The following is a 24077-nucleotide window of genomic DNA, read 5'->3' as shown; positions in this document are numbered from 1 at the left end:
ACGTACTGGTTCTGTAGGGGACCCTCAGCCTGACCCACTGCGGGTGGTCCGAATCTACTCTGCCTGATGGGACACATTGGGGCTGGCCCCAGAGGTTTAGATTCCAGCATTTCACCCTGCCTCTCCTCCGGGATCCCCAATGGGGCTGTGGGAGAAGGCCTGTAGGATTCTTCCTCCCTCTCCTCCTCCCCACAACCTGTTTCACTATGCTCCCCCTTCCGCACCTCGGCTGGGCTGATAAGGCACACCACTCCTTTACTGGGTGCCTTGCTTTCAGCCCAGCCAAGGGCTCTTGCCTCAGCCAGGGTCAGAACTTTGGTGTCGGGCCGGGTGGGGATTCGAGTCTCGGGCACTTCCAGAGCTTTTGCTCCGGCTAGAACAAGGGCTGCTTTGGCTTCAGCCAGAGCCAGGGTGAGCCGATCAATTTGTTCGTGAAAGGAACGATGATCCGCCTCTGCCCTGCTGTGGCACGCCTGAAGTGCAGCCTGTAGCTGGAGACTCTTACCCTCCCCCAACCTTCCCTGGTTCTGAGCCTGGCCAAGTTCCTCCTGCATTCCCCTGACGTAACCTTTTCTCTCCGTTACCTGGAACTGAAGGTACTCCCTGTGGTTGCGATAGCTTTCTCTATCTCTCTCTCGTTCCTGCCTCTCCCACTTTAAATCCTGATCCAGCTTTTCCCTTTCTTTGCTGGTCTTTACTAGCTCCTCTCTCTGCTCAGCTAACTCTGTCTGCAGGACATCGACCTGCCTGTCCAAGACCTGTATTTGCTTCTGAAAGCACATCAGCCACACTGCCTTTTCCACTGATCTTTTATGATCTTTACGCTGGGTCCACCTGGCGGCTGCGTCCTCAGGCCGTTCAGCCCTCAGCAGCGCCTGCACCCACTTCCTTGAGCAGTTTATCCTTGCTGTTACATACCTAGCAATCCTACCCTCCATTTTATACTCCTCTCCACCAAGACTGATTGTCTCTTCACCCTCACTCACCGCACGTCCCTTCGTGGTCGCCATTGTAAGGGGAGCTTGGGGTGTGGGTTCTAATCCACACTCCCCTTGGGTTCTGTACGTGCGATTTATGAGGATGGGTGAGTAACGAGGCACCAGACACAGTGGGTAAGATTACAAAATGGCTAATGTTGTTTATTTAGAATAGTAAACACAAAGATAGAGGGCATAGGAAGAGGTCGTAAATAGCAGTAATGGCACAATCTCACTCAACAACACAAAAAATTCTCGCAACAGGGAAGGGGAAGATAAGAGATTGAAACATACCACCCACACACAACCACACCTCCCACTTCCACCCTTCCTACCAATTCCCATCCTAAATTGAGTCTGTGAGGGGGTTTGGGCTATACTCACAATCCTATCAACTCCGGGGTTCTGGGGACACTTATTTCAGCTCGGGGTCCCTCTGGGGTGGGTTTTACGTTGTTGGTCGGTTGGGTTTTCTTCCTCGATGTTGCGTCGGTTTCTTCTATTTGCCTCTCGGTTGGCTCCTAAACAAAAAGCTGCTGGATTTAAGCACACCTTCCCCAGAGCGAGGGCCCTGTGAAGAGCTGACTCAACTCCCCTTTAACTCAACTCAGCCACAACGAAAACTGACTCCCACCTTCTTAACTCAACTCTACAACTCAGTGCAAAAAGCTGACTCCAACCTCCAACCTCCAAACTCCAACTTCCAACCTCCAACCTCCAACCTCCAAACTCCAACTTCCAACCTCCAACCTCCAACCTCCAAACTCCAACTTCCAACCTCCAACCTCCAACCTCCAAACTCCAACTTCCAACCTCCAACCTCCAACACCCTTGTGTGTTTTTGCAGCTTTTTCTTATAGTCCGTTCATCTTCGCGCCAAAACTGCATGCCATTGTCTTGGGTCTTCCTTGAATAAAATAGGGTGTAAATGGCAGTTCGATGTGTATCGATCTGTCTGGAATGGGAGATTAGCCACACCTCCTGTATCCTGTCGCTCGCTGATGGGGTGAATTGTTCACTATCTCGACAGAAGTGTCACTTTGTCTGGGCTGGCCAAAATGATTGCATCAGACCTGTAGGCCTTTGTTTAATTATTCAAACTGATACCCTTTGTGTTGCCTTGTGTATTACTGGGGAGATTTTGCCTGGACATGTTGCCTCTTCTGTGAGGGTTTTACACGAACAGCTGGAGAAATGTCCTTTTAAAATATAAAGTTGCCTTGTATCCATTTTCCTGGAAGAACCGAATGTACACTCTTCCCCCTTACGGTAGCTGGCTCATCCCCCGTCCGATTCCGTGCCCCTGCAACACTGTCTGTTACTGTACAGGGTGGCCAGAGTCCCATCATCCTCCGCGGTTTACAGGCTGTTGGCTGCAGTTGGTCATTTTAAACATGGCATCTTCCCATTCTCCCTGCCACATGTCCCGTGGTTGGTTTTGCAGAACCTTACAGGAATATTTTTTTAAACCTCAAATTATCTTTTAAATGATGTTCTAAAATGCTGCCCAATCGTGCTGGTTCATGGCAGACTACATTCTCAGATATACAAATGAGTTTGAGCGGAAAGTTGAGGGGGGATAAACCACGCATCAAAACTATCGCAATTTGTGCTCACAGTAGAAACTCGATTCCCACGTGTGCTTCTGGCCTGCAGTTTTAAAACAAAGAAGTACCTGTATTCTGAGAAGTGTAAAAGCAATGTATGCTCACTATCCCTCCAGTCTTAATTAATTCCAACCTTTTATCCCCACCATTACTTGTTAATGTAAGAGTGGTCGTACAGAGTTGTCATAAGCGGAGTCCGTCGTAAATAGGGTGTAAAGTTGAGAATTTGGTGAGAGTGGGAATGCGGGTGCAGAGGGGGTACTGCTTTTTGCCTCCAATACTTGTGGTTCGTGCCAGCTTGAGGCAGTAGCAGCAACTCCAAGTGCCCCATCCTACTGTCTCACCGACCTTCCCGTCCAGCATGCCCACTGGGGGCTAATCTCGCCAATCTCCTCCCCGTCTCAGTGCTTACCCTGTGGATGCTGGCATCCATCACCGACTCTCTTGCTATCTCCCTCCAGAATGTCTGTTCACTTGTGAACAAGGCCCTTGCCATCCATGAACTTATCGTGGATGATTGTTTCAACATCAAGGCTTCGACAGAAACCTGGCTGAGGGGTGATGACACCTTACTCTTAAATGAAGCCTCCCCTGGCCACACCTTCCACCACTTGCCCTGCCCAGACCACAATGGTGGCAGTGTGGCTCTCATCACCAAATCATACCTTGGTCTGTCCCCCTACTCCTTTGACACTTTCTCCTCCTTTGAACATCTCACCTTATTCCACCCTTCCCATCTCATTTAAAATTCTTGTTCTCCACTGCCCACCCAAGAACCATAAACATTTTCTCACCGAGATATCTTCACTATTTTCCTCCCTCAGCCTCTGCACCGGGCGACCTCTCATCTTCGGTGATTTCAATCTCCATCTCAATTCATCATGCTCTTTCCTCTGAGTTCGCGACCCTCCTATCCTGCCTTAGTCTTTCTTTCCATGTAAACTCCCCCACTCACATTCCTGGCCACCCCCTTGACCTTGCCATCTCACGTGGCCTCGCTACTCCCATTGTGTCAATTAATGATAAGGCCATCTCTGACCACTTCCTTGTATTGTATTGCACTCCATCCGCTTCCCACTCTCAGATCCCAACCCTACTTCCTCCTGTGTCTGCCCCTGAAAAAGACTCTTCCCAATTGACTTACAGCTGCACTTTCAAAATCCCGACTGTCCAGCCTTTGGCCCTCCATTCACCACAACATTTTTGCAGCTACAGATCTGCTCAACCACACCTCACCACCATCTTTGATGCCTGAGTCCCCAATTAAAACCATTACTCCCTCACCCTGGCCGTTCCCCCCGGTACGGCCCTCATCTCCGCTCCCTTATGTCCAAGGGACACAAACTTGAATGGATATGGCGAACAACTGATTCAGCCATTTACTACCAGATCTGACTGAACCAAGTAAAGCACTTTGGGACCTGCACTCCTCTGCCAAAACTGCTCACTATCCAGGATCATTCTAGAATGCAAAGATAACCCCCGGCTTCTTTTCTCTACTGTAAACCATCTTCTTAAACCCCTTTCCCCTGTCACTTCCAGCCCCACCTCCCATAACAAGTGCGAGGAGTTCATGAACTATGAACTTCTTTGCTACTAAGATTGAGACCATCCGATCAGCTGCCTCTACCACTTCCCTTCCTTCACTAGCTCACTGAGCTAAACTTCCTCTAAGGCCTCCCCACTCCACCCCCCCACCCCCACCCACCTTAGCCCTGACCTCACATCTTTCTCCAGTTTCTCTCCGATCTTCCCTCATGACCTCTCCAAGCTCATCTTGTCCATGAAACCCACTTCCTGCTCTCTTGAATCTATTCCCACCAATCTGCGGATCACCCAACTTCCTTTCCTGGCTTCCATTTTAGCTGACGTGGTTAAAGGTACTCTCTCCTCAGGTATTGTCCGCCTCTCCCGCAAATCTTCCGTCATCATCCATCTCCTCAAAAAAAACTCTTCATTCCTCCATCCTTGCAAATTAAAGCTCTATCTCCAAACTCCCTTTCCTCTCCAAACTTTCCTCCAACTAAATATTAGGAAGACACAGCCATTGTTTTCGGTCCTCACCACAAACTCTGTTCCCTAGCCACCGACTCCATCCCTCTTCCTGACAACTGTCTGAGGCTGAACCAGACTGTTCGCAACCTTGGTGACATATTTGACCCCGAGATGAGCTACCATCCACATATCCATGCCATCACCAAGACCTCGCCGGCTTCCCATAAAAGAAAAAGAAAGACCACCGTCTCAAAGCGCTTTACAGCCAGTGAAGTACTTTTGGAATGTAGTCACTGTTTTTAATATAGGAAACGCGGCAGCTAATTTGTGTGCAAGCAAACTCCCACAAAAAACTTGAGGTCATCCAAAACTCAGCTCATCATCATCATAGGCAGTCCCTCAGAATCGAGGAAGACTTGCTTCCACTCTAAAAAAAAAAAAATGGGTCCTTAGGTGGCTGAACAGCCAATACGAAAACCACTGTCCCTGTCACAGGTGGGACAGATAGTCGTTGAGGGAAAGGGTGGGTAGGACTGGTTTGCCCCAAGCCCTTTCCGCTGCCTTTCTGCATGCTCTCGGCGATGAGTCTCGAGATGCTCAGTGCCCTACTGGATGCACTTCCTCCACTTAGGGTGGTCTTTGGTCAGGGACTCCCAGGTGTCAGTGGGGATGTTGCACTTTATCAGGGAGGCTTTGAAGGTGTCCTTGTAACGCTTCCTCTGCCTCCCTTTGGCTCGGCTGCCGTGAATGAGTTCCAAGTAGAGCGCTTGCTTTTGGAGTCTCATGTCTGGCATGCGAACAATGTGGCCTGCCCAGTGGAGTTGATCAAGTTTGGTCAGTGCTTCAATGCTAGTGATTTTGGCCTGGTCGAGGACACTAACATTGGTGCGTCTGTCCTCCCAGGGGATTTGTAGGATCTTGCGGAGACATCATTGGTGATATTTCTCCAGCGACTTGAGGTGTCTACTGTACATGGTCCATGTCTCTGAGCCATACAGAAGGGCGGGTATTACTACAGTCCTGTGCTTGGTGGCAGATTTGAGGGCATGATTTTTACAGCGCAACAGCTGCAGGAAAAATGCAGGGAACAGCACCAGCCCTTATACATGGCCTTCTTCGACCTTACAAAGGCCTTTGACACTGTCAACCGTGAGGGTCTATGGAGCGTCCTCCTACATTTCGGATGCCCCCAAAAGTTCGGCACCATCCTCCGCCTGCTCCACAACGACATGCAGGCCGTGATCCTTACCAACGGATCCATTACAGACCCAATCCACGTCCGGACCGTGTCAATTAGGGCTGCGTCATCGCCCCAACCCTCTTCTCAATCTTCTTTGCTGCCATGCTCCACCTCACAGTCAGCAAGCTCCCCGCTGGAGTGGAACTAAACTACAGAACCAGTGGGAACCTGTTCAACCTGCGCTGTCTCCAGGCCAGGTCCAAGACTACTCCAACCTCTCGAGTTACATTACGCAGACGATGCCTGCGTCTGTGCACATACAAAGGCTGAACTTCAAGTCTTGGTTAACGTATTTACTGAAAGCTCAGCTGATCGTGCGCTAACTCACACCAAATCCCGTTCACCCATCACCCTGTGCTCACTGACCACATTGGCTCCCAGTTAAGCAACACCTCAATTTTAAAATTCTCATCCTTATTTTCAAATCTCTCCATGACCTTGCCCCTCCCTATCTCTTTAATCTCCTCGAGCCCTACAACCCTTCCTCTAGTTCTGGTCTCTTGAGCATCCCCGATTTTAATCGCTCTACCATTGGTGGCCTGGAATTCCCTCCCTAAACCTCTCCACCTCTCTACCTCTCTACCTCTCTTTCCTCCTTTAATACGCTCTTTGGAACTTACCTCTTTGACCAAGCTTTTGGTCATCTGCCTGAATATCTCCTGATGTGGCTCGGTGTCAAATTTTGTTTTGTAGCATTGCTGTGAAGCACCTTGGGACATTTTACTACATTAAAGGCGCTCTATAAATATAAGTTGTTCGTTGTTGTTGTATTTATTAACGAGTTAGATCATGGAATAGAAAGCATATATCCAACTTTGCCCATGACACAATGAAAGGCGGCATTGTAGGCAGTGTTGATGGAAGCATAAAAGTACAAAGATATTAATAGATTAAGCAATCGGGCAAAACTGTGGCAAATGGATTTCAGTGTATCCAAATGTGAGATCACCCACTTTGGATCTAAAAAGGATAGAACAGGGTACTTTCTAAATGGTGAAAAGCTAGAGGTCCAAAGTGACTTGGGGATCCAGGTGCATAGATCATTAAAATATGAACAGGTACAGAAAATAATCAAAAAGGCTTTATTATCTCGAGGACTAGAATACAAGTATGTAGATAGTCACAGATCAGCCATGATCTCTGAATGGCGGAGTGGGGGAGGGTTCAGGTGAGCAGAAATGTAAAAAGTCAAAGTGCGAGAAGAAGGCAATAGAGCACGGTAGCACTGGGGGAAATGATAACTAGACCGTGACAGGAAGGGACAGAATGTATAAACATAAGAGTGTATCAGAAAGTGGGGTCAAAGCAGGGAAAAATGGTAAAAAAACAAAATGAAAAGCTCTTTATCTGAATGCATGCAGCATTTGTAACAAAATAGATGAGTCGACGGCACAAATAGATATAAATGGGTATGATCTGATGGCCACTACAGAGATGTGGTTGCAAGGTGATCAAGGCCGGGAACTGAATATTCAGGGGTGTTTGACAATTCAGAAGGATAGACATAAAGGAAAAGGAGGTGGGGTAACTCTGTTAATAAAGGATGAGATCAGTGCAGTCGTGAGAAATGCTAATTGGCTCAGAAGATCAAAATGTAGAATCAGTTTGGGTGGAGATAAGAAATAAGAAGGGGAAGAAGTCACTGCTGGGCATAGTCTATAGGCCCCCTAACAGTAGTTACTCTGTTGGACGGAGTAAAAATAAAGAAATAATGGAAGTAAAAAAGGAACGGCAATAATCATGGGCAATTTTAATCTTCATATTGATTGGACAAATCAAATTGGCCAAGGTAGCCTTGAGGAAGAGTTCATAGTGTATCCGGGATGGTTTCTTTGAACAGTATGTTGCAGAACCAACCAAGGAGTAGGCTATCTTAGATCTAGTACTGTGTAATGACACAGGATTAATAAATGATCTCCTAGTAAAGGATCCTCTACAAAAGAGTGATCATTAGCATGATTGAATTTCAAAATCAGTTGGAGCGTGAGAAAATTGGATCTCAAATCAGTATCCTGAGCTTAAATAAAGGAGACTACAAAGGTATGAAGGCAGAGTTGACTAAAGTGGACTGGGAAAATAGACTAAAGAATGGGACGGTTGATGAGCAGTGGCAGACATTTAAGGAGATATTTTATAACTTGCAACATAAATATATCCCAATGAGAAGGAAAGACTGTAAGAGAAGGGAGAACCATCTGTGGCTAACAAAGGAAATAAGGGTGGTATCAAATTGAAAACAATGGCATACAAAGTGGCCAAGATTAGTGGGAGGCCAAAGGATTGGGAGCTTAAAAACCAGCAAAGGACGACTAAAAAATAAAGAGAGGGAAGATAGATTATGAGAGTAAACTAGCAAAAAATATAAAAACAGAGAGTAAGAGTTTCTACAGATATATAAAAAGGAAGAGAGTGGCTAAAGTTGGTCCCTTCGAGGATGAGACTGGGGAATAATAATGAGGAACAGGGAAATGGCAGAGACTTTGAACACATATTTTGTATCGGTCTTCACTGTAGAAGACACTAACAAACATCCCAATAATGGATAATCAAGGGGCTATAGGGAGGGAGGAACTTAAAACAATCACTATCATTAAAGAAAAAGTACTCAGTAAAATAATGGGACTAAAGATGGACATGTCTCCTGGACCTAATGGCTTGCATCCTGGGGTCTTAAAAGAAGTGGCTGCAGAGATCATGGATGCATTGGTTGTAATCTACCAAAATTCCCTGGATTCTGGGGAGGTCCCAGCGGATTGGAAAACCACAAATATAATGTCCCTATTTAAAAAAGGAGGCAGACAGAAAGCAGCAAACTATAGACCAGTTAGCCTAATATCTATCATTGGGAAAATGCTGGAGTCCATTATTAAGGAAGCAGTAGCGGGACATTTGGAAAAGCATAATATAGTCAAGCAGAGTCAGAATGGTTTTATGAAAGGGAAATCATGTTTGACAAATTTGCTGGAATTCTTTGAGGATGTAACAAGCAAGGTAGATAAGGAGGAACCAGTGGATATAGTGTATTTGGATTTCCAGAAGGTATTCGATAAGGTGCCACCTAAAAGGTTATTGTGGATAATATATTAGCTTGGATAGCGGATTGGCTAACTAACAGAAAACAGAGAGTCGGGATAAATGGGTCATTTTCCGGTTGGCAAACAGTAACTAGTGGGGTGCCACAGGGATCAGTGCTGGGGCCTCAACTATTTACAATTTATATTAATGACTTGGATGAAGGGACCGAGTGTAATGTAGCCAAGTTTGCTGATGATACAAAGATGGATGGGAAAGCAAGTTGTGAGGAGGACTCAAAAAATCTTCAAAAGGATATAGGCAGGCTGTAAGTGGCAGATGGAGTATAATGTGGGAAAATGTGAGGTTATCCACTTTGGCAAGAAACATAAAAAAGCAAATTATTATTTAAATGGAGAGAAATTACAAAAGGCTGCACTACAGAGGGACCTGGGGGTCCTTGTGCATGAAACACAAAAAGTTAGTATGCAGGTACAGCAAGTAATCAGGAAGGCAAATGGAATGTTGCTCTTTATTGTAAGGGGGATAGAGTATAAAAGCAGAGGAGTCCTGCTATAACTGTACAGAGTATTGGTGATGCCACACCTAGGGTAACTGTGCACAGTATTGGTCTCCTTATTTAAGGGAGGATATACTTGCATTGGAGGCAGTTCAGAGAAGGTTCACTAGGTTGATTCCTGAGATGAAGGGGTTGTCTTATGAAGAAAGGTTGGGCAGGTTGGGCCTATACTCATTGGAGTTTAGAAGACTGAGAGGTGATCTTATTGAAGTGTATAAGATTCTGAGGTGGGCTTGATAGGGTAGATGCAGAGAGGATGTTTCCTCTCGTGGAGGAATCTAGAACTAGAGGGCATAGTTTCAGAATAAGAGGCTGCCCATTTAAAACTGAGATAAGGAGGAATTTCATCTCTCAGAGGATTGTAAATCTATGGAATTCTCTGCCCCAGAGACCTGTGGAGGCTGGGTCATTGAATATATTTAAGGCGGAGATAGACAGATTTTTGAGTGATAAGGGAATAAAGGGTTGTAGGGAGCAGGCAGGGAAGTGGAGCTGAGTCCATGATCAGATCAGCCAAGATCTTATTGAATGGTGGAGCAGGCTCGAGGGGCCAAATGGCCGACTCCTGCTCCTATTTCTTATGTTGTTATGTTCTTATAATATATCCGAAGAGCTATTTCAATGTTAGATTGGAATAGAACCCACATTCTACCACTCCACTCATATTTATGGGCGTGAAAGCCCTCCTTCTCTGATTATAATTTCAGCGAGTCGATGGGAATCTTCTCCACCCACGCCAGACGTGAGAACACTATGGGGCCAAAATTGCCCCGCGCTGGGGCGGGGCGTTCAATTCGATTTATCGGAATTTTTTTGCGTCGGTGCGGGAAGCGTAGCCCCGGCGTGGAATTGCCCTGTTGACCGCGCTGATGATGTCTACGCAACATGGACATGCCACGTCGCGCTGACACATCACAACATCCCTCCCCTTTTAAAGGGCCAACTGAAAAGTCCGGCGACATAAAAAAGATGAGGGCCACCACATTATCACCTCCCCTTTAAGGGCAGCCTGGGCGCCCCAGCCACCACAGTTTCTCACCCTGAGAAGCTGTCAGTGGCATCACCCCACATCGACCGCGTGTCCCGCGGGACAATTTCCCCAGTGGGGCGCAATGGGGTCGGCGCGCGTGTGCAGCGCCGATGCACTAATCACGAGGAGCGACGCAAACTACTTTTTGCCGGTGGAGCCCCGGGGGCAATTCGAGGGGAGGGGGCAACGCTTTGGCTGCCGCGCCCCTGCGAAAACCCTTTATCGCTCCATTAGCATGTCCCGGAGGCACTAATGGGCCTTTCTGAGAGGGGCAAGTTCGACCTCTATAACTCTTCAAAATGGTATCACATTGAATGGAACAGAATTGAGCTCTGCAGTTTCATCCTTCATTGCAGCTGTCTGCCTTTGTTTAGAGCTTTGTGCCCCGGCAAGGAGAGAAATTCAATTATTGCTGCTGGAGATAATCATCAATCGTCGATATCATCTTCAGAAGTTAGAAAATTGTGGCTGTCTGGAGTGAGAACAGGGTGCGGGATGTGGCTGGGATCAAATGGTGGTTTACAGAAGCTTTGCAAGAAGGCTGCCTCTGGTCTAAATTATGGCATGTTTTTTTTTAAATGGAGCATTTTATATTGCTGTCACTTTTTGACTTTTTTTAAAAAGAGGTGATAAAGGTTTAATTAGTTGAACTGTTTTCTAAATTGCACCCCTTCTTAATTGAAGCCCTTGCATTGGCTGCAACTTTGGATGGGTGGAGCTTCAGGATTTCCAGACCTTTAAAAACAGGAAGTTGAGTTATATTACTCAGCATAATTCTTTCTCCTTTCAGAACTGCAGCTACTCAGCGGCGCCATGGCATACCTGCCCAAGCTTTTCAAGTACATAGATGATAATCAAGAGTTGTATGTCAAAGTAAGTGTTTACTGTTGCTCCATTTTGTAGCTGTTAACCTGTTCTCTACAGCTTTAAGTAGTTATTTTTCTTTTGCTTTTTTTTTGCATTGCATAAAAAAACATTTTTATTTTAAAAGAAAAGGAAACTTGCAGTGCTGGAATTGAAAGTTTGATCTGATGGTCATGTGGCATTTTGAGTGTGAGCTGCCCAAGAGTGTCTGATGTTTCTGCAGGTTAATGGAGAAATCCTTGCCCTTTTTTGAGGAGTTTGTTTCTGTCATAGTGGCTCAGTGCTACCTTGTGACCGATTAGGGCATGATTAAGGCACAGACCGCACCACAACAATCCTCTAATTTTAAATTAGATTTAAATTCACCTCTTGCAGGGCTCAAAATTGGTCAGGAGCTGCTCTGGTTTTTTTTGGGAGCAACTTGATTTTTCTGGAGTATCTTAAAAATCCCCGTTTTGCACATTCAATTTGCACCAGTGTAAGTGAGTTAGTTATGATTTGTTTAGTTTAGTTTAGTTTTTCTCAAGGGAGCGTTACCAGCTACCTATGCCAGTTTTGGCCATTTGGGCCACTTTGGCCAGCTAATAGTTACTCCAAATCTATTTTGGCCAGCGTATGTGGCCTCTTCAGAAAACCCTTGCGGAGAGTTAAGAAATCAGCGCAAGTAGGTACATCGGAGGTCAGCAGAATTTAATGACGACTAAAGAATGTGAATAGGATCAAACAGCTATACAGGACATCATATGACAAACTTTGCAAAGTTAATTTACAATGCAATAGAAGCATAGATGGAAGCTTAAACTACAAAAATAAAAGAAGTAAAAGATGTTTGAATTAAATTGCCCTAATCTCAACTAATTTAAACAATTATTTGTTTGCAATGATTATACTGGGCCAAAATTGAGTCCACATTATCTAAATAAAGTCTACTTCAATAAATAAGATATTATCTGTGTTCCTTCGGTCACTTATGTTCTTCTTTCATAGCCCCAGGTGTATAGGCTTGACAAATGGTCACCACTATTCACGAGACAAAACATATTTACATAATTTTTTTCAAAATATCCAAAAGTCCAGGAAAATGACAAGCTATTAAGAAAGTTCAAAAATAGCTACAGTGCATAAAATTTTAAACCTGAGGTCGATCACACCAGGAGGCCACTTGGCCACACCCACACAGCGGCTGCAGCATGCACAGAGAAAGGCTGGGGGCGAGGAGCTACTGCACATGCACGGACACTCCACTGCGCATGTGCAGACATCCTGGCACTGTTTTCTGCGCAAGACGCTGGCTCTGCCCCTGACCTGACTGGCCACGCTGCGTGAAGACCGAGGAGAGGCCGGACAGCGGCCAAAGTGGGGAGTGTTTTTTTTTCCCCGGCGCACTTATCAACGGAGAAAAGCGGCACATCTCTGGTAAGTGTGCCAAAAAAAGGGGTGGACCAAATTTGAGCCCACAGAAGGTAGATACTACAGGGAATTTAATGGCCAGAGTGATCTTCTGGACTAGTTTTAATCGCCTAGATGGGTCAGAGAAATTGCCCAGATTTTTTTTTTCCCCAAATTGGCCTCAGTTTTTTTTTTGTGTGTGTTTTTTTTTTTTTTCCCCTCCCAGGGGATCACACGGTTTGGGGTGGGGTGGAGTGTATATGTTGCGATACACAAGGTATCACAATTGTGTGGGACAGGCTTCATGGACCAAATGATCTTTACCTGTCTGTCAGTTCATAACTCAACCTCTTGGTACCTGTTGGACATATGAACATTTTTTTTAATTGGATGATCATCTGTGACGGGCAGCACACTGACTGGATGCAGTACCACGAGATTCAGTGTCTGCAAATGGGGGGAAAGGAAGGTGGGGTGGAGAGATGATTTGGCTTTGCCTTTCCAACAAGGCTATACTGACAAGTGGCAAGTGTCTGAATTGGCAATGATATAAAGCTAACCTTTAAGACAGGTAATCGCACCTGAGCCCATGTTTTGGATGTTAAATTTCAAACTGTTTTGAATGAAACCAAAACTCTGGAGATATGGGCTTAGAAATTGCGGTCGGAGGCGTACCTCTGGGGTATGCCTCCAACCCGCGAAGCATTTACGAAATGACCTGTGGCGCCCAGGCTGCAAAGTGTTGCAACCTTGAGGCGGAGGGGAGCGTAGGATCCTAGGGACGCAGGCGGTGCGGAGGCGACCCTGGGATTGTGTGGGCCCGGTCCTCCAATCACAAAGGAGAATTCCATCGCAATCATTTACAACGGAAATCCCTAAATGTAAAAATTATACGATGTACAAAATCTCAATTTTATTCATTAATTCCTCATTGCACCAATCTCCAATAAAAATTTTATTTTTTGATCATTTAAACATCATTAAGACTGCAATCTGGGTCAAAATATTTGCATAAACTCATTTAGTAAAGTGTGTGCATAATTTTGGATTTTTAAGTGTTTTTATTTCAGCCCTGTATGCACCCTTACGCTGGTGGAAGCAGGCCCTACGCCTGCTTGCATAAACTGTAAGACCTATGTGAGCAATTGGTGGCCAGGTCACTGGGCAAATATCCCAACTCTGCACCAGCAATACTCAGTTTTCAGACGGTACCTTGACAGATCGCAAGTTCTGGGTTGTGCGGAAATACGGAACTTGCATGGCTGTCACCGACACAGCACTTTCAGGGCCATGTTGTATTACTGCGTTTTTGTTTGAATTGCGCTGACTGGGGAGTATATTTAACACGTTGATTGCAATGCTGTCCTGCTCCAAACTAAAGTTTATCATTTGAGAAAAGATTCTTCAAGTAGAAGATGGGAGATTCTCAAGTCGAGGCCAGATTGTGGATTGGGCACTGAAAAATGCAATCTAATTCTGATTTGAAATTAAATCCAGCTTAAAGCTCTTCTTTTTTTTTTTAAAAAAAAAAAGCTCAACTATTGCTACACACTTCACAATAAATTTAGTATGGCTAGGAATTATTGTCAGATCCCTCCTTGTATATGTAGTAAAGTCAAATGTTTCCATAGTTCAGCAATTTAACAACACCCACCCCCATACAGTGTGATGAGACAGTTTAAGGAAGTGGATCTGAAATGTTGCAATGCTGTCTGAGGCTACTAATGTCGCTTTATTCCCCCACTAGTTTCCAGTCAGACTTTTGTTTTAAATACATGGTATTCTGGGATCACATTCTTTCTTCTTTTTTTTTCTGTTCAAAAACTGTAAACCAGCTGCCTAGGTCACTTGAGCTGTTGCTTCTGGTTTGGTATCTAATCTGTCATTTAAATGCAAGCTAGCCATGATTCTTTTCAAGCCTACATCTAGAGAGGGGAAAATTCTAAAGATATGGGGCTAGACTTTAGACTTTCCACTTGGACCTCTATCGCCCATTTTGCGCAAAAAGTGGAAACTAGGCGCAAAATATCGCCGGAAAAATAGGCCCCCAAGTTTCCACTTTGATCGCTGAGATGATCGCCCACACAAGGCCCATCCCAAGTTTCAGCACTTGGCATGCACTTCGCTGAGCTGATACAAGGCCCAAAAGAGTGCTCAAAAATAGTTGCTTTTTCAGGGCCTTAGAGAGGGAAATGGGCACTACATATGCCATTTTTAGCCTCTGAGGAAGGGCGGAGAATTGTTCAGAGTTATTTAGAGAGTAAAATTGATGCAAATTGTACTCAGAAATTTGGGACAGGGAATATAAATAAGTATTATCACCTTATTTATGTATATATTGGAATTATTTATTAAATAGCTTTTACATGGTGAAGTTATTTAATGATATTCTGTGGGGAAACAGAATAAACAAATCTGCATGAACAACTGTACATTGTAAAACTTATGTAAGTAAGAGAGGAGGTTCAAAAGTTGTAGAAACATTTTATTTTTTTATTAACAAAGAACTAATGAACAACACCCTCCCTCCAAACCCCCACCCCCTGCACCAATCCACCCTTCCCTCAAAATCCCCAAAACGTTACAAGAAGAAGAAATTAACATTTTACAGAACAGGTGGCCATTTCAGTCATGCCAACAAGTGACCATTTTGGAAAGAATGGAAAGGGAACAGTTAAGTAATGATAAGTGAACATTTAACTATTGAATACAATTGGCCAATTTAGTAACAATAACAAGAGTATAATAAATTGGTAATAACAAGTGAACATTTTAAAACAGGTGAACTATAGAGAAGCACTTTCTCCGCCCCCCCCCCCCCCCCCCCCTCTTCCTACCTGCGGCCATGTTTCCCTCCAGATCTTATCCCACCCTGTGTTCGTACACAAACCGACACCAAGACGTCGTGCAGAATGGGATGTCAAGACTTCCTGCCGTGGTGGAGGTGACGGAGAGGAAGCAGAAGCCTGAGGCTCCACTTCCGAGTCCGGAGGAACTGTGTCCTCCATGCTTGCGTGCTAGGGGTCTCGCTGCGAGCAGACACGACACCTTGGGGTGCAGCGCCGTGTCCAGCCAGCAACGCATGCTGTAGGGCATTTGTTGCGGCTGTCTGCTGCCGAATCGCCTCCAACGTCTCCCGAGCAGTCTGTGACTGCTCAGAAGACCAGTTCGAGAAGTTCTGGCAGAATTCACTCCAGGATGCTGGAAACTGGCTCCAGTTCGCAGAGAATCCTGCGAACCCCTGGATAAGGTTGCGACCAATCGTGACTGTCTCCCTGCACAGGGATATTAAGCTCTCTGTCTGGCCCTCCATGGTAGGCGATTGCTCGCCACGCTGACCGGACCTCCGTGGGGTCGGCGTTTGCAATATAACGCGCCTTGGCGTCGCCACCTGCACACCGCTTGGTCCCGGTGCTGCTTCCATCCCCACAAAAATCTCTTCCTCTTCCTCTTCCGTCTCATAAATCTCCCCCTCCTCCTGCTGATATATCACAGCAGCAGAAGTCCGCAGTGGCACCCCTTCTTCCTCAGTTTCCTGCAATCTCGGCGAAATTTCAGTGGTAGTGGATTCCACTGACTCTACAACCACTTGACCTTTAATTTGATAAACAGCATTTAACAATTCAAATCATTACATTACAATTTTTCTCCAACTGAAAACATAGCAATGCTTTCCATTACCCCATATGCACAAGTGATCACAAGGTTTAACATGACCTCATTCGAAGATCTATAGTACATCACAATTTTATATATCTGATTATATTATAATTGCATAACATTACATGCGTAACTACGATATTTTCAATATTTACTAATGATTCTCACATTGCACCTTTCTCATTACTCACATGTCTCAAAGGTGGGTTCGGCCACACCACGGAATGTGACCGAATGGCTTTCTGGCCCCATCAAGGACACCGAGAGCTCCTCGTACTGGCATAGTGTGTGCATCATGGCAGCACCCTCACCCTTCTGTAAATAATACGATAACATTGCATGGCATAAGCAAATGGATCAGGCAATTTAAGACATTGAAGACATTTAAGACTGACCGATTTAAATGCTCTATTAAAAATTAGCATTACGTTGCATATTTCGCACTACAATATTTAACTTTATGCTGGGTTGTGTAAAATTTAGTTATGTTTAAATGTAACCCAATAACATTGCAGATTCTAGTTACTATTTAGATCATTAAATAATACATGCATATAAATTTCAACTTGCACTCGCAGCTGCCAGTAGGCTGTTCCACTGTTTGCGGCACTGGTCTGGTGTGCGCGTTTCATTGAAGGCCGATGTGACTACGTCGGCTATTTCGGACCAATTCCTTCGATATGCACGGGGTGGAGGTTTCCCCTGCCCACACCGTGTCAGATCCTCCCACCTGGAGCTGAATTTACGAGGGCCTCATTTGCCTCTTCGCTGAAGGGTTTGGCCCTTCTCTTTCCTGCACCTCCCTCCATTCTTTAAATTTATCTGTAATTTGGATAAGATTTTCTGACCTGCTTCCTTTCTTCTCTCTCTCTCTCTCTCTCTCGAAAGCTTTATTTTCCCTTCACTTCCGTTTTCTTTGGGCGATCAGGCGATCGCCGAGAAATAACATTGCCCATTTGACATCGCTGGGCTAAGGCCGAGTAGAAAATCGCAAAAAAAAAAATGGGCCTTGAGCCGGTGATCAGCATAAGCAATAGGTCCCACATCGCTGGAACAAGGCCCATTTTTTTCGGGTCTCGCCCATGGGGCCTAAGTTTCAACCCGTAAAACGGCGCACCTCCAAGAGGTCCGCCGACTTTCTAGAACGAAAAGCGCGCCTAATATTTACCTCTGTCTTCTCCACGATGATCAGGCCTGCTTTGGACTTGGCACAGCGCAGCAGAAGCAGTGGGGGGGCGGAGCTACAGCCCTGCGCCAAAGAGTGTCGGCAGCTGCACGCATGTGCAGTAGCTATTGGCCCTCCCAGCACGTCCTGTCTCCAGGCAGCCCTATTCCTGGCCGAAGGGACGTCGTGATGTTCGCCATCCTTATCCTGGGCCAAGTGACCTGCCGCACAGGCCGGCTGCTGCCTTCCCACGCTCTCTGAACGGTTCCCATGGCAACACGGCAGTATGGAGCGTGTACATGGAGATTTAGGCCACTTTGTTTGCATTGCTAAGGAAATAATGTTGGCAGTCTATATAAAATACTCCAGTACATAAACTTAATTACTTTGAGCATGCATGTGACATATTTACCGAGCACTCTTTTCAAGAGGCAAGACCCTTTGTTCTTGGATTAGCAGCCCTGCCAGAACTTACCCCTTTGATGTCTATGTATCTCAAATAGTATCAGCATTTTACGTGATGACTAAGTATGCTGCAGTATGTGAGGTAGGAACTTCAAATTTTTTATTTATTGATCATTTATTATTGATGATGGTTCTTTATTTTTAAAAGTGAAGTGTTTTAATGCTTTGGAAAATCCTCTAACTTCCCTGCCCAAATTTCTGGCTACCTGCACCTGATTTCTAAAGTGTCCACAAGGTTTTTCTGAGCGTTCAAAAGTGGACACTTACTCTGGCCTAAGTTAGTTTGAAGTAACTTTTCACTGTCTAAACTTGCTTAAATGGCCAAAACAGGTGTAAGTGGCTGGTAACGCCCCCTTTTTGAAAAAGAAACTAAATTAACTGACAGAAACTGGAGCAAGTTAAATATTGAGAATTGCGTTTTTTTTTTTGGGATACTCCAAAGAAAACTAGTTGCTCCCAAAAAAATAGGAGCAACTCCTGTCGCAACTTGGGCCCTTTAGCAGGAAGCGACTCTGAGACTGAGTTGCAGTCTTCTGTTCCACACTATTGTCTGATGCAACCGATAGCTGTCTATTTCTAAATTTTACTTGCTCATAGTTCTTATCGAGAGGCATTGTAGTTTAAATATTTTCTTTGTTACAGTTTTACTATCCTGTCGTGCATCCTGCATCACAACTACTGAACAGAATAGCAAGTGGCACCTGGAGTACTGTGCACAGTTTTGGTCTCCTTATCTGAGGAAGGACATACTTGCCTTAGAGGCGGTGCAAAGAAGGTTCACTAGATTGTCCCCTGGGATGAGAGGGTTGTCCTATGAGGAGAGATTGAGTAGATGGGCCTTTATTCTCTGGCATTTAGAACAATGAGGTGATCTCGTTGAAACATTAAGATTCTGAAGGGGATTGACAGGATATGCTGAGATTGTTTCCCCTGGCTGGAGAGTCTCGAACTGGGGCGGAGGTGGTGGGGTGGGGGGGGGGGAGGTAGTCTCAGAATAAGGGATCGACCTTTTAAGGCCGAGATGAGGAGGAATTTCTTCACTTGTGCATCTTTGGAATTCTCTGCTCCCAAAGGGCTGTGGATGCTGAATCATTGAGTATATTCAAGGCTGAGATAGATAGATTTTTGGACTCTAGAAGAATAAAGGGATATGGGGATAGGGTGGGAAAATAGAGTTGAGGCCAAAGATCAGCCATGATACTGAATGGTCCGTATGGCCTACTCCTGCTCCTTGTTCTTATGGGCCCAAGTTTCGGGTGGAGTTGCTCCAATTTTCGAGCAACTAGTTTTAGTTTGGAGTATCTTAGAAATCGCAATTCTCGGCACTTAGTTTGCTCCAGTTCTAGTGAGTTAGTTTAGGTTCATTTTAGTTCAGGTATTTTTTTTCAAAAGGAGGTGTGTCCAGCCACTTAGGCCTGTTTTGCAAGTTTCGGCAGCGAAAACTTGCTCCATTCTAAGTTAGTTTGAAGTAAGTGTCCACTTTTGTAAGTTTTGAAAAAGCTTACCTAGAGTTAAGTTTAGTGCAGGCACAGCCAGAGACGTGGCGGTGGGAAGCATTAAACACAAAGGACACATCAACATCACAGTGGGGGGAAGGGAAGTTAGAGGATTTTCCACAAACACCTTCACAACAACATCAAAGAGGCAAAGTACATTTTAAGCACTAAACAAAGCAGTACATTTAAAGCACCAAGCACTAAACGAAGCACAAAAAGTAATAAGCAATTAATTAATGAAAAAAATAGAAGGAACCTTGCACCTAAAGCACCAAGACCAAAGTAACAGGCAATCAATCAATAAAAAAAATAGAAGTCTTACCTTTTATGTGAAGGGAAGGTCTCTCTCTCTCTCTCTCTCTCTCTCTCTCTCTCTCTCTCTCTCTCTCTCTCTCTCTCTCTCTCTCTCTCCACGCACCTTCGAGCCCAGGGGTCACGTAAGTCTCGGAGGTGCGCCGTTTTCACCAGAACCAGAAACTTGGGCCTAATGTTACTGAGGTGATGGTGATACTGTTGGTACAATACTTTCGTAACCACTAGGTTAACAGAGCTTTTTTACTTTGAATGCAAATGATGAGCATCAATTGTTTCTTCTGCATGATGTTAAATGTACTAGCAGGACAGCCACACCCATGAAATCTGTGCACAGCCTCTACGCTCTACCCAAGAACTAGTTAGTGTTTAAAATGTTAAGTGTGAAGAAAAAAAGCGAGAAACCTGATTGTGTAGATGCACTGTATGTGGTTGTACAAATAGAATCCATGTTGGGGACTGGTGGTTTACAGAAAACAACCCTTCTCTCAGCCACCCAAACTCTGGCTTGCCCGAGACTTCAATTTGTTTTATATAACATCGCCCATCTTTGCCTCAGCTCATCCGTTGCTGAAGCCCTCATCCATGCCTTTACCTCTAGACTTGACTATTCCAACACACTCCTGGCTGGCCTCACACATTCTACCCTACTTAAACTAGAGGTGATTCAAAACTGAGCTGCCCGTGTCCTAACTCTCGCTCACCCATCACGCCTGTGCTCGCAGTTGGCTCGCAGTTAAGCAATGCCCTGATTACAAACTTATCAACCTTATTTTCAAATCTCCCCACCCCCATGGCCTCGCCACTCCCTATCTCTGTAATCTGCAGCCCAACAACGCCCCCCCCCCCCCACCCCCCCGAGATGTCTGTGCTCCTCTAATTCTGCCCTCGGCCCTAAGCTCTGGAATTCCCTGCCCAAACTTCTCTACCTCCCTTTCAAGACGCTCCTTAAAACCTACCTCTTTGACCAAGCTTTTGGTCACTCACGCTAATTTGTACTTGTGCAACTCGCTGTCTTTTTTTTTGTAAAAAAAAAGAAATGTTGTTGTCTTCTAATACTCCTGTGAAGCACCTTGGGACGTTTCACTACATTAAAGGTGCTATATAAATAGTTGTTGTTGTTATGAACCCCTATATGACCTCTACATAATCTCAGTTGAGGAGTCATTCAACCTGTGGGGAAAATCGGTACTGTGAAGTTCAGTTACTGAGCTGTTTTGTTTCCCTAGCGTCTCGCAGAATGGGTGGCAATTCAGAGTGTGTCTGCATTGCCAGAGAAGAGAGACGAAACCAAAAGGATGGTGGAGTTCGTTGCCAAAGAGATAGAACGACTGGGTGGATCAGTGGAACTGGCCGATATTGGACAACAAACGGTGAGAACTGATAGAATATTTGCATTTGGAACATCCTTCATTCGTTTAATGATGTCTCTTCCAACTGGTCTTTCCTTTTCTCCTTTCACCTCCAAGTGTTGGAATATGGCTTCCTTGGTGCTGCTGGACTGTTTATTTCATGTAACTAGCCCTTTAGAATTGTACACCTGAAATTATATACATCTCTCGCTCTCTGCAATAAAGTTTTACAATGTGCCATTGATCTTAAATTTAATTGTTTGCAATGTACTTTTATTTTAAATAGCTTCCTGATGGAACAAAGATTCCTCTTCCTCCAATCCTGTTGGCCACGCTAGGCAATGACCCAGGAAAGAAGACTGTATGCATCTATGGGCATCTGGATGTCCAGCCTGCCCAAATTGAGGATGGATGGGATACTGAGCCCTTCACATTGGTAGAAAAAGATGGTAAGGTTGTTTTTTTTTTTTTTTTTGTTCCGGTTATTAGAATTGCACTTCTGGCCTGGGTTGTGGTACTGATTGCACCAAATGCGATTCTAGTTTGATCACTTGGGGGCAGAAATTGGTGACACCCAAGGGCCGCCCAAAGGGCCACCAAGATACCTGGCGGTACTTTGGGTGGGAGTTTCGGTAAAAAGGTACTTGAAAGGGTGCCTGGCAGCAAAAAAGGGACTTGCACCGTCAATCTGGGTGGCAGTGGGTGGGAGCTCCCAATCTGGGCGGCAAAGGCTCTTGCCACCCAAGTGCCACCGAGGATGGAGTCAGGCCCATGGAGGGTCGAAGAGCTGAAAAAGAAAAATTAATGCAAAAAAAACTGAACACCTTGCAGGTAAGTCGCTGTAAGAATTTTTTATTTTTAAATGTTCACTAACCTTTTTTTCGCAAGTCTTCATGCCTCCCTTTGGGGATAGACCAGCCTCCACGCAGCGGTCCTTCCCCGTTCTGGCGCCGACTCCTGCCCGCACCAATCTGGCATCTCGGCGGGCAGGAGGTCACTTGCGCCACTTGGTCATCCGCTGATGTCAGCGGGCGGTTAACCCCTCCCAGCCCAAGTGCAAACTGGCACTGGGCGCAATCCAAAAAGGAATGTCGGCGGTAAGGCCATCAATTTCGGTCTCTAGTCTTCCTCTTCATCTCGGGACCATGACCTTTGCCAGTCCGGTTGGAAAACTTTGAACCCCCCCTCTTTTTTTCCCCCCCCCCCCCCCAAAAAAAAATTGGTCAACTGCTCAGATTGGCACTGTTCCTGTTTAACAAATATAAATGCAATGCATTTCATGGAAAACACAACCCTTCAAACTGTTCTCCAACATGAACTGGCAATTCAGGAGAAGTATGATGACGGGGAAGAATTTATTTTTACTGTTCCTAATAGTATGTCAACATATTGTCCAATTATAGTCAACATTTCATAAGATTTGTTGACACAAATTCATCTTGGCTCTGTCAGTGGCACTCGCCGCTGAGTGAGAAGATTTTGAGCATAGACCCCACTCCAGAGATTTGAGCACCTAAACAGAAAGACTTGCATTTCTATAGTGACTTTCACGACCACCAAACGTCTCACAGCACTTTACAGCCAATGAAGTACTTTTTTTTTTTAAGTGTAGTCACTGTTGAAATCTAGGTTAACACTTCAGTGGAGCATGGAGGGAGTGCTACGTTATCAAAGGTGCTGCTTCTATGCTGTCGGGTGGATATAAAAGATCTAATGGTACTATTCAAAGAATAGTGCAGGAGGAATTCTGGCCAACATTAATCCCTCAATCAACATCACAAAAAAAAACAATTCTATCTGTCTCATTGCTATTTGTGGAACCACACTGTGTGCAAATTGGCTGTAGTGTTTGCCTACGAAACAACAGTGACTCCACTTTAAAAGTAATTCATTGGTAAAGCACTGAGACATCCCACGGATGTGAAAAGCCCTATCTATGCAAGTTTAAAAAAAATTTGTTCTTGGAATGTGAATGGCACTGGCTGCAGTATTTATCCCACGTCTCCTGAGGACACTAAAGTCAATCATATTTTTCACATGATTTGCGCCTGATTTTTAGGAGCAACTAGTAGAGAACGGACTATCTTAGAAATCGCAATTCTTCTTTTTTTTTCTGCAGTTCTAGTCAGGTAGAACAGTTCTACTTTGGAACAGAATTTTTTCTTCAAAAGGGGGCGTGTCCGGCCACTGACGCCTGATTTGAAAGTTTCCAGTGAAAATGTACTCCAAACTAACTTAGAATGGAGCAAGTGAAGATTTTTGTAGAACTGAAAAAACCTGTTCTACACATTAAAAAAAAAAAAAAAATCAGGTGCAGGTTACAAATTGGGCGTCCAGAATGAGGTGGAGGGGAGGGAGGGAGGGAGGGAGGGAGGGAGGGAGGGAGGGAGGGAGGGAGGGAGGGAGGGAGGGAGGGAGGGAGGGAGGGAGGGAGAGAAAGAAAGAAAGGGAAGTCAAGTCATTAAATTCTACAATAAATCCTTATTTATACTTCTACAAATATTATACAAATAAATCCAACCTGAATAAACATTTATAAGCAAAGAAAAGATTAAATAAACCATCTTCCTACCTGTGTGAAGGCACGGAGAATGCTGCAGTGAGCCTGAGGCGCTCATTCTTCCCCCGGGGGGGGGGGGGGGGGGGGGGAGGAGGAGGAGGAGGAGGAGGAGGAGGAGGAGGAGGAGGAGGAGGAGGAGGAGGAGGAGGAGGAGGAGGAGGAGGAGGAGGAGAGGAGGAGGAGGAGGAGGAGGAGGAGGAGGAGGAGGAGGAGGAGGAGGAGGAGGAGGAGGAGGAGGAGGAGGAGGAGGAGGAGGAGGAGGGGAGGAGGAGGAGGAGGAGGAGGAGGAGGAGGAGGAGGAGGAGGAGGAGGAGGAGGAGGAGGAGGAGGAGGAGGAGGAGGAGGAGGAGGAGGAGGAGGAGGAGGAGGAGGA

General features: G+C 45.3%; 1 protein-coding gene across 1 annotated transcript in view; it reads left to right on the top strand.

Annotated features, from left to right (window-relative positions):
• The window catches only part of cndp2 (carnosine dipeptidase 2), a 103651-nt gene that overhangs the window by 39283 nt on the left and 40291 nt on the right, over window positions 1–24077 (top strand). The window contains exons 2-4 of the mRNA XM_070888464.1: window positions 11232–11314; window positions 21022–21165; window positions 21431–21593. Coding sequence (XP_070744565.1) covers window positions 11255–11314; window positions 21022–21165; window positions 21431–21593 — 367 coding nt within the window. The 5' untranslated portion in view covers window positions 11232–11254. The remainder of the gene's footprint in view (window positions 1–11231; window positions 11315–21021; window positions 21166–21430; window positions 21594–24077) is intronic.

The sequence above is a fragment of the Pristiophorus japonicus genome, chromosome 1 (genome assembly GCF_044704955.1).
Source record: "Pristiophorus japonicus isolate sPriJap1 chromosome 1, sPriJap1.hap1, whole genome shotgun sequence".
In the NCBI taxonomy this organism is placed as follows: Eukaryota; Metazoa; Chordata; class Chondrichthyes; family Pristiophoridae; genus Pristiophorus; species Pristiophorus japonicus.
This window is presented reverse-complemented; position numbering and strand designations above follow the sequence as displayed.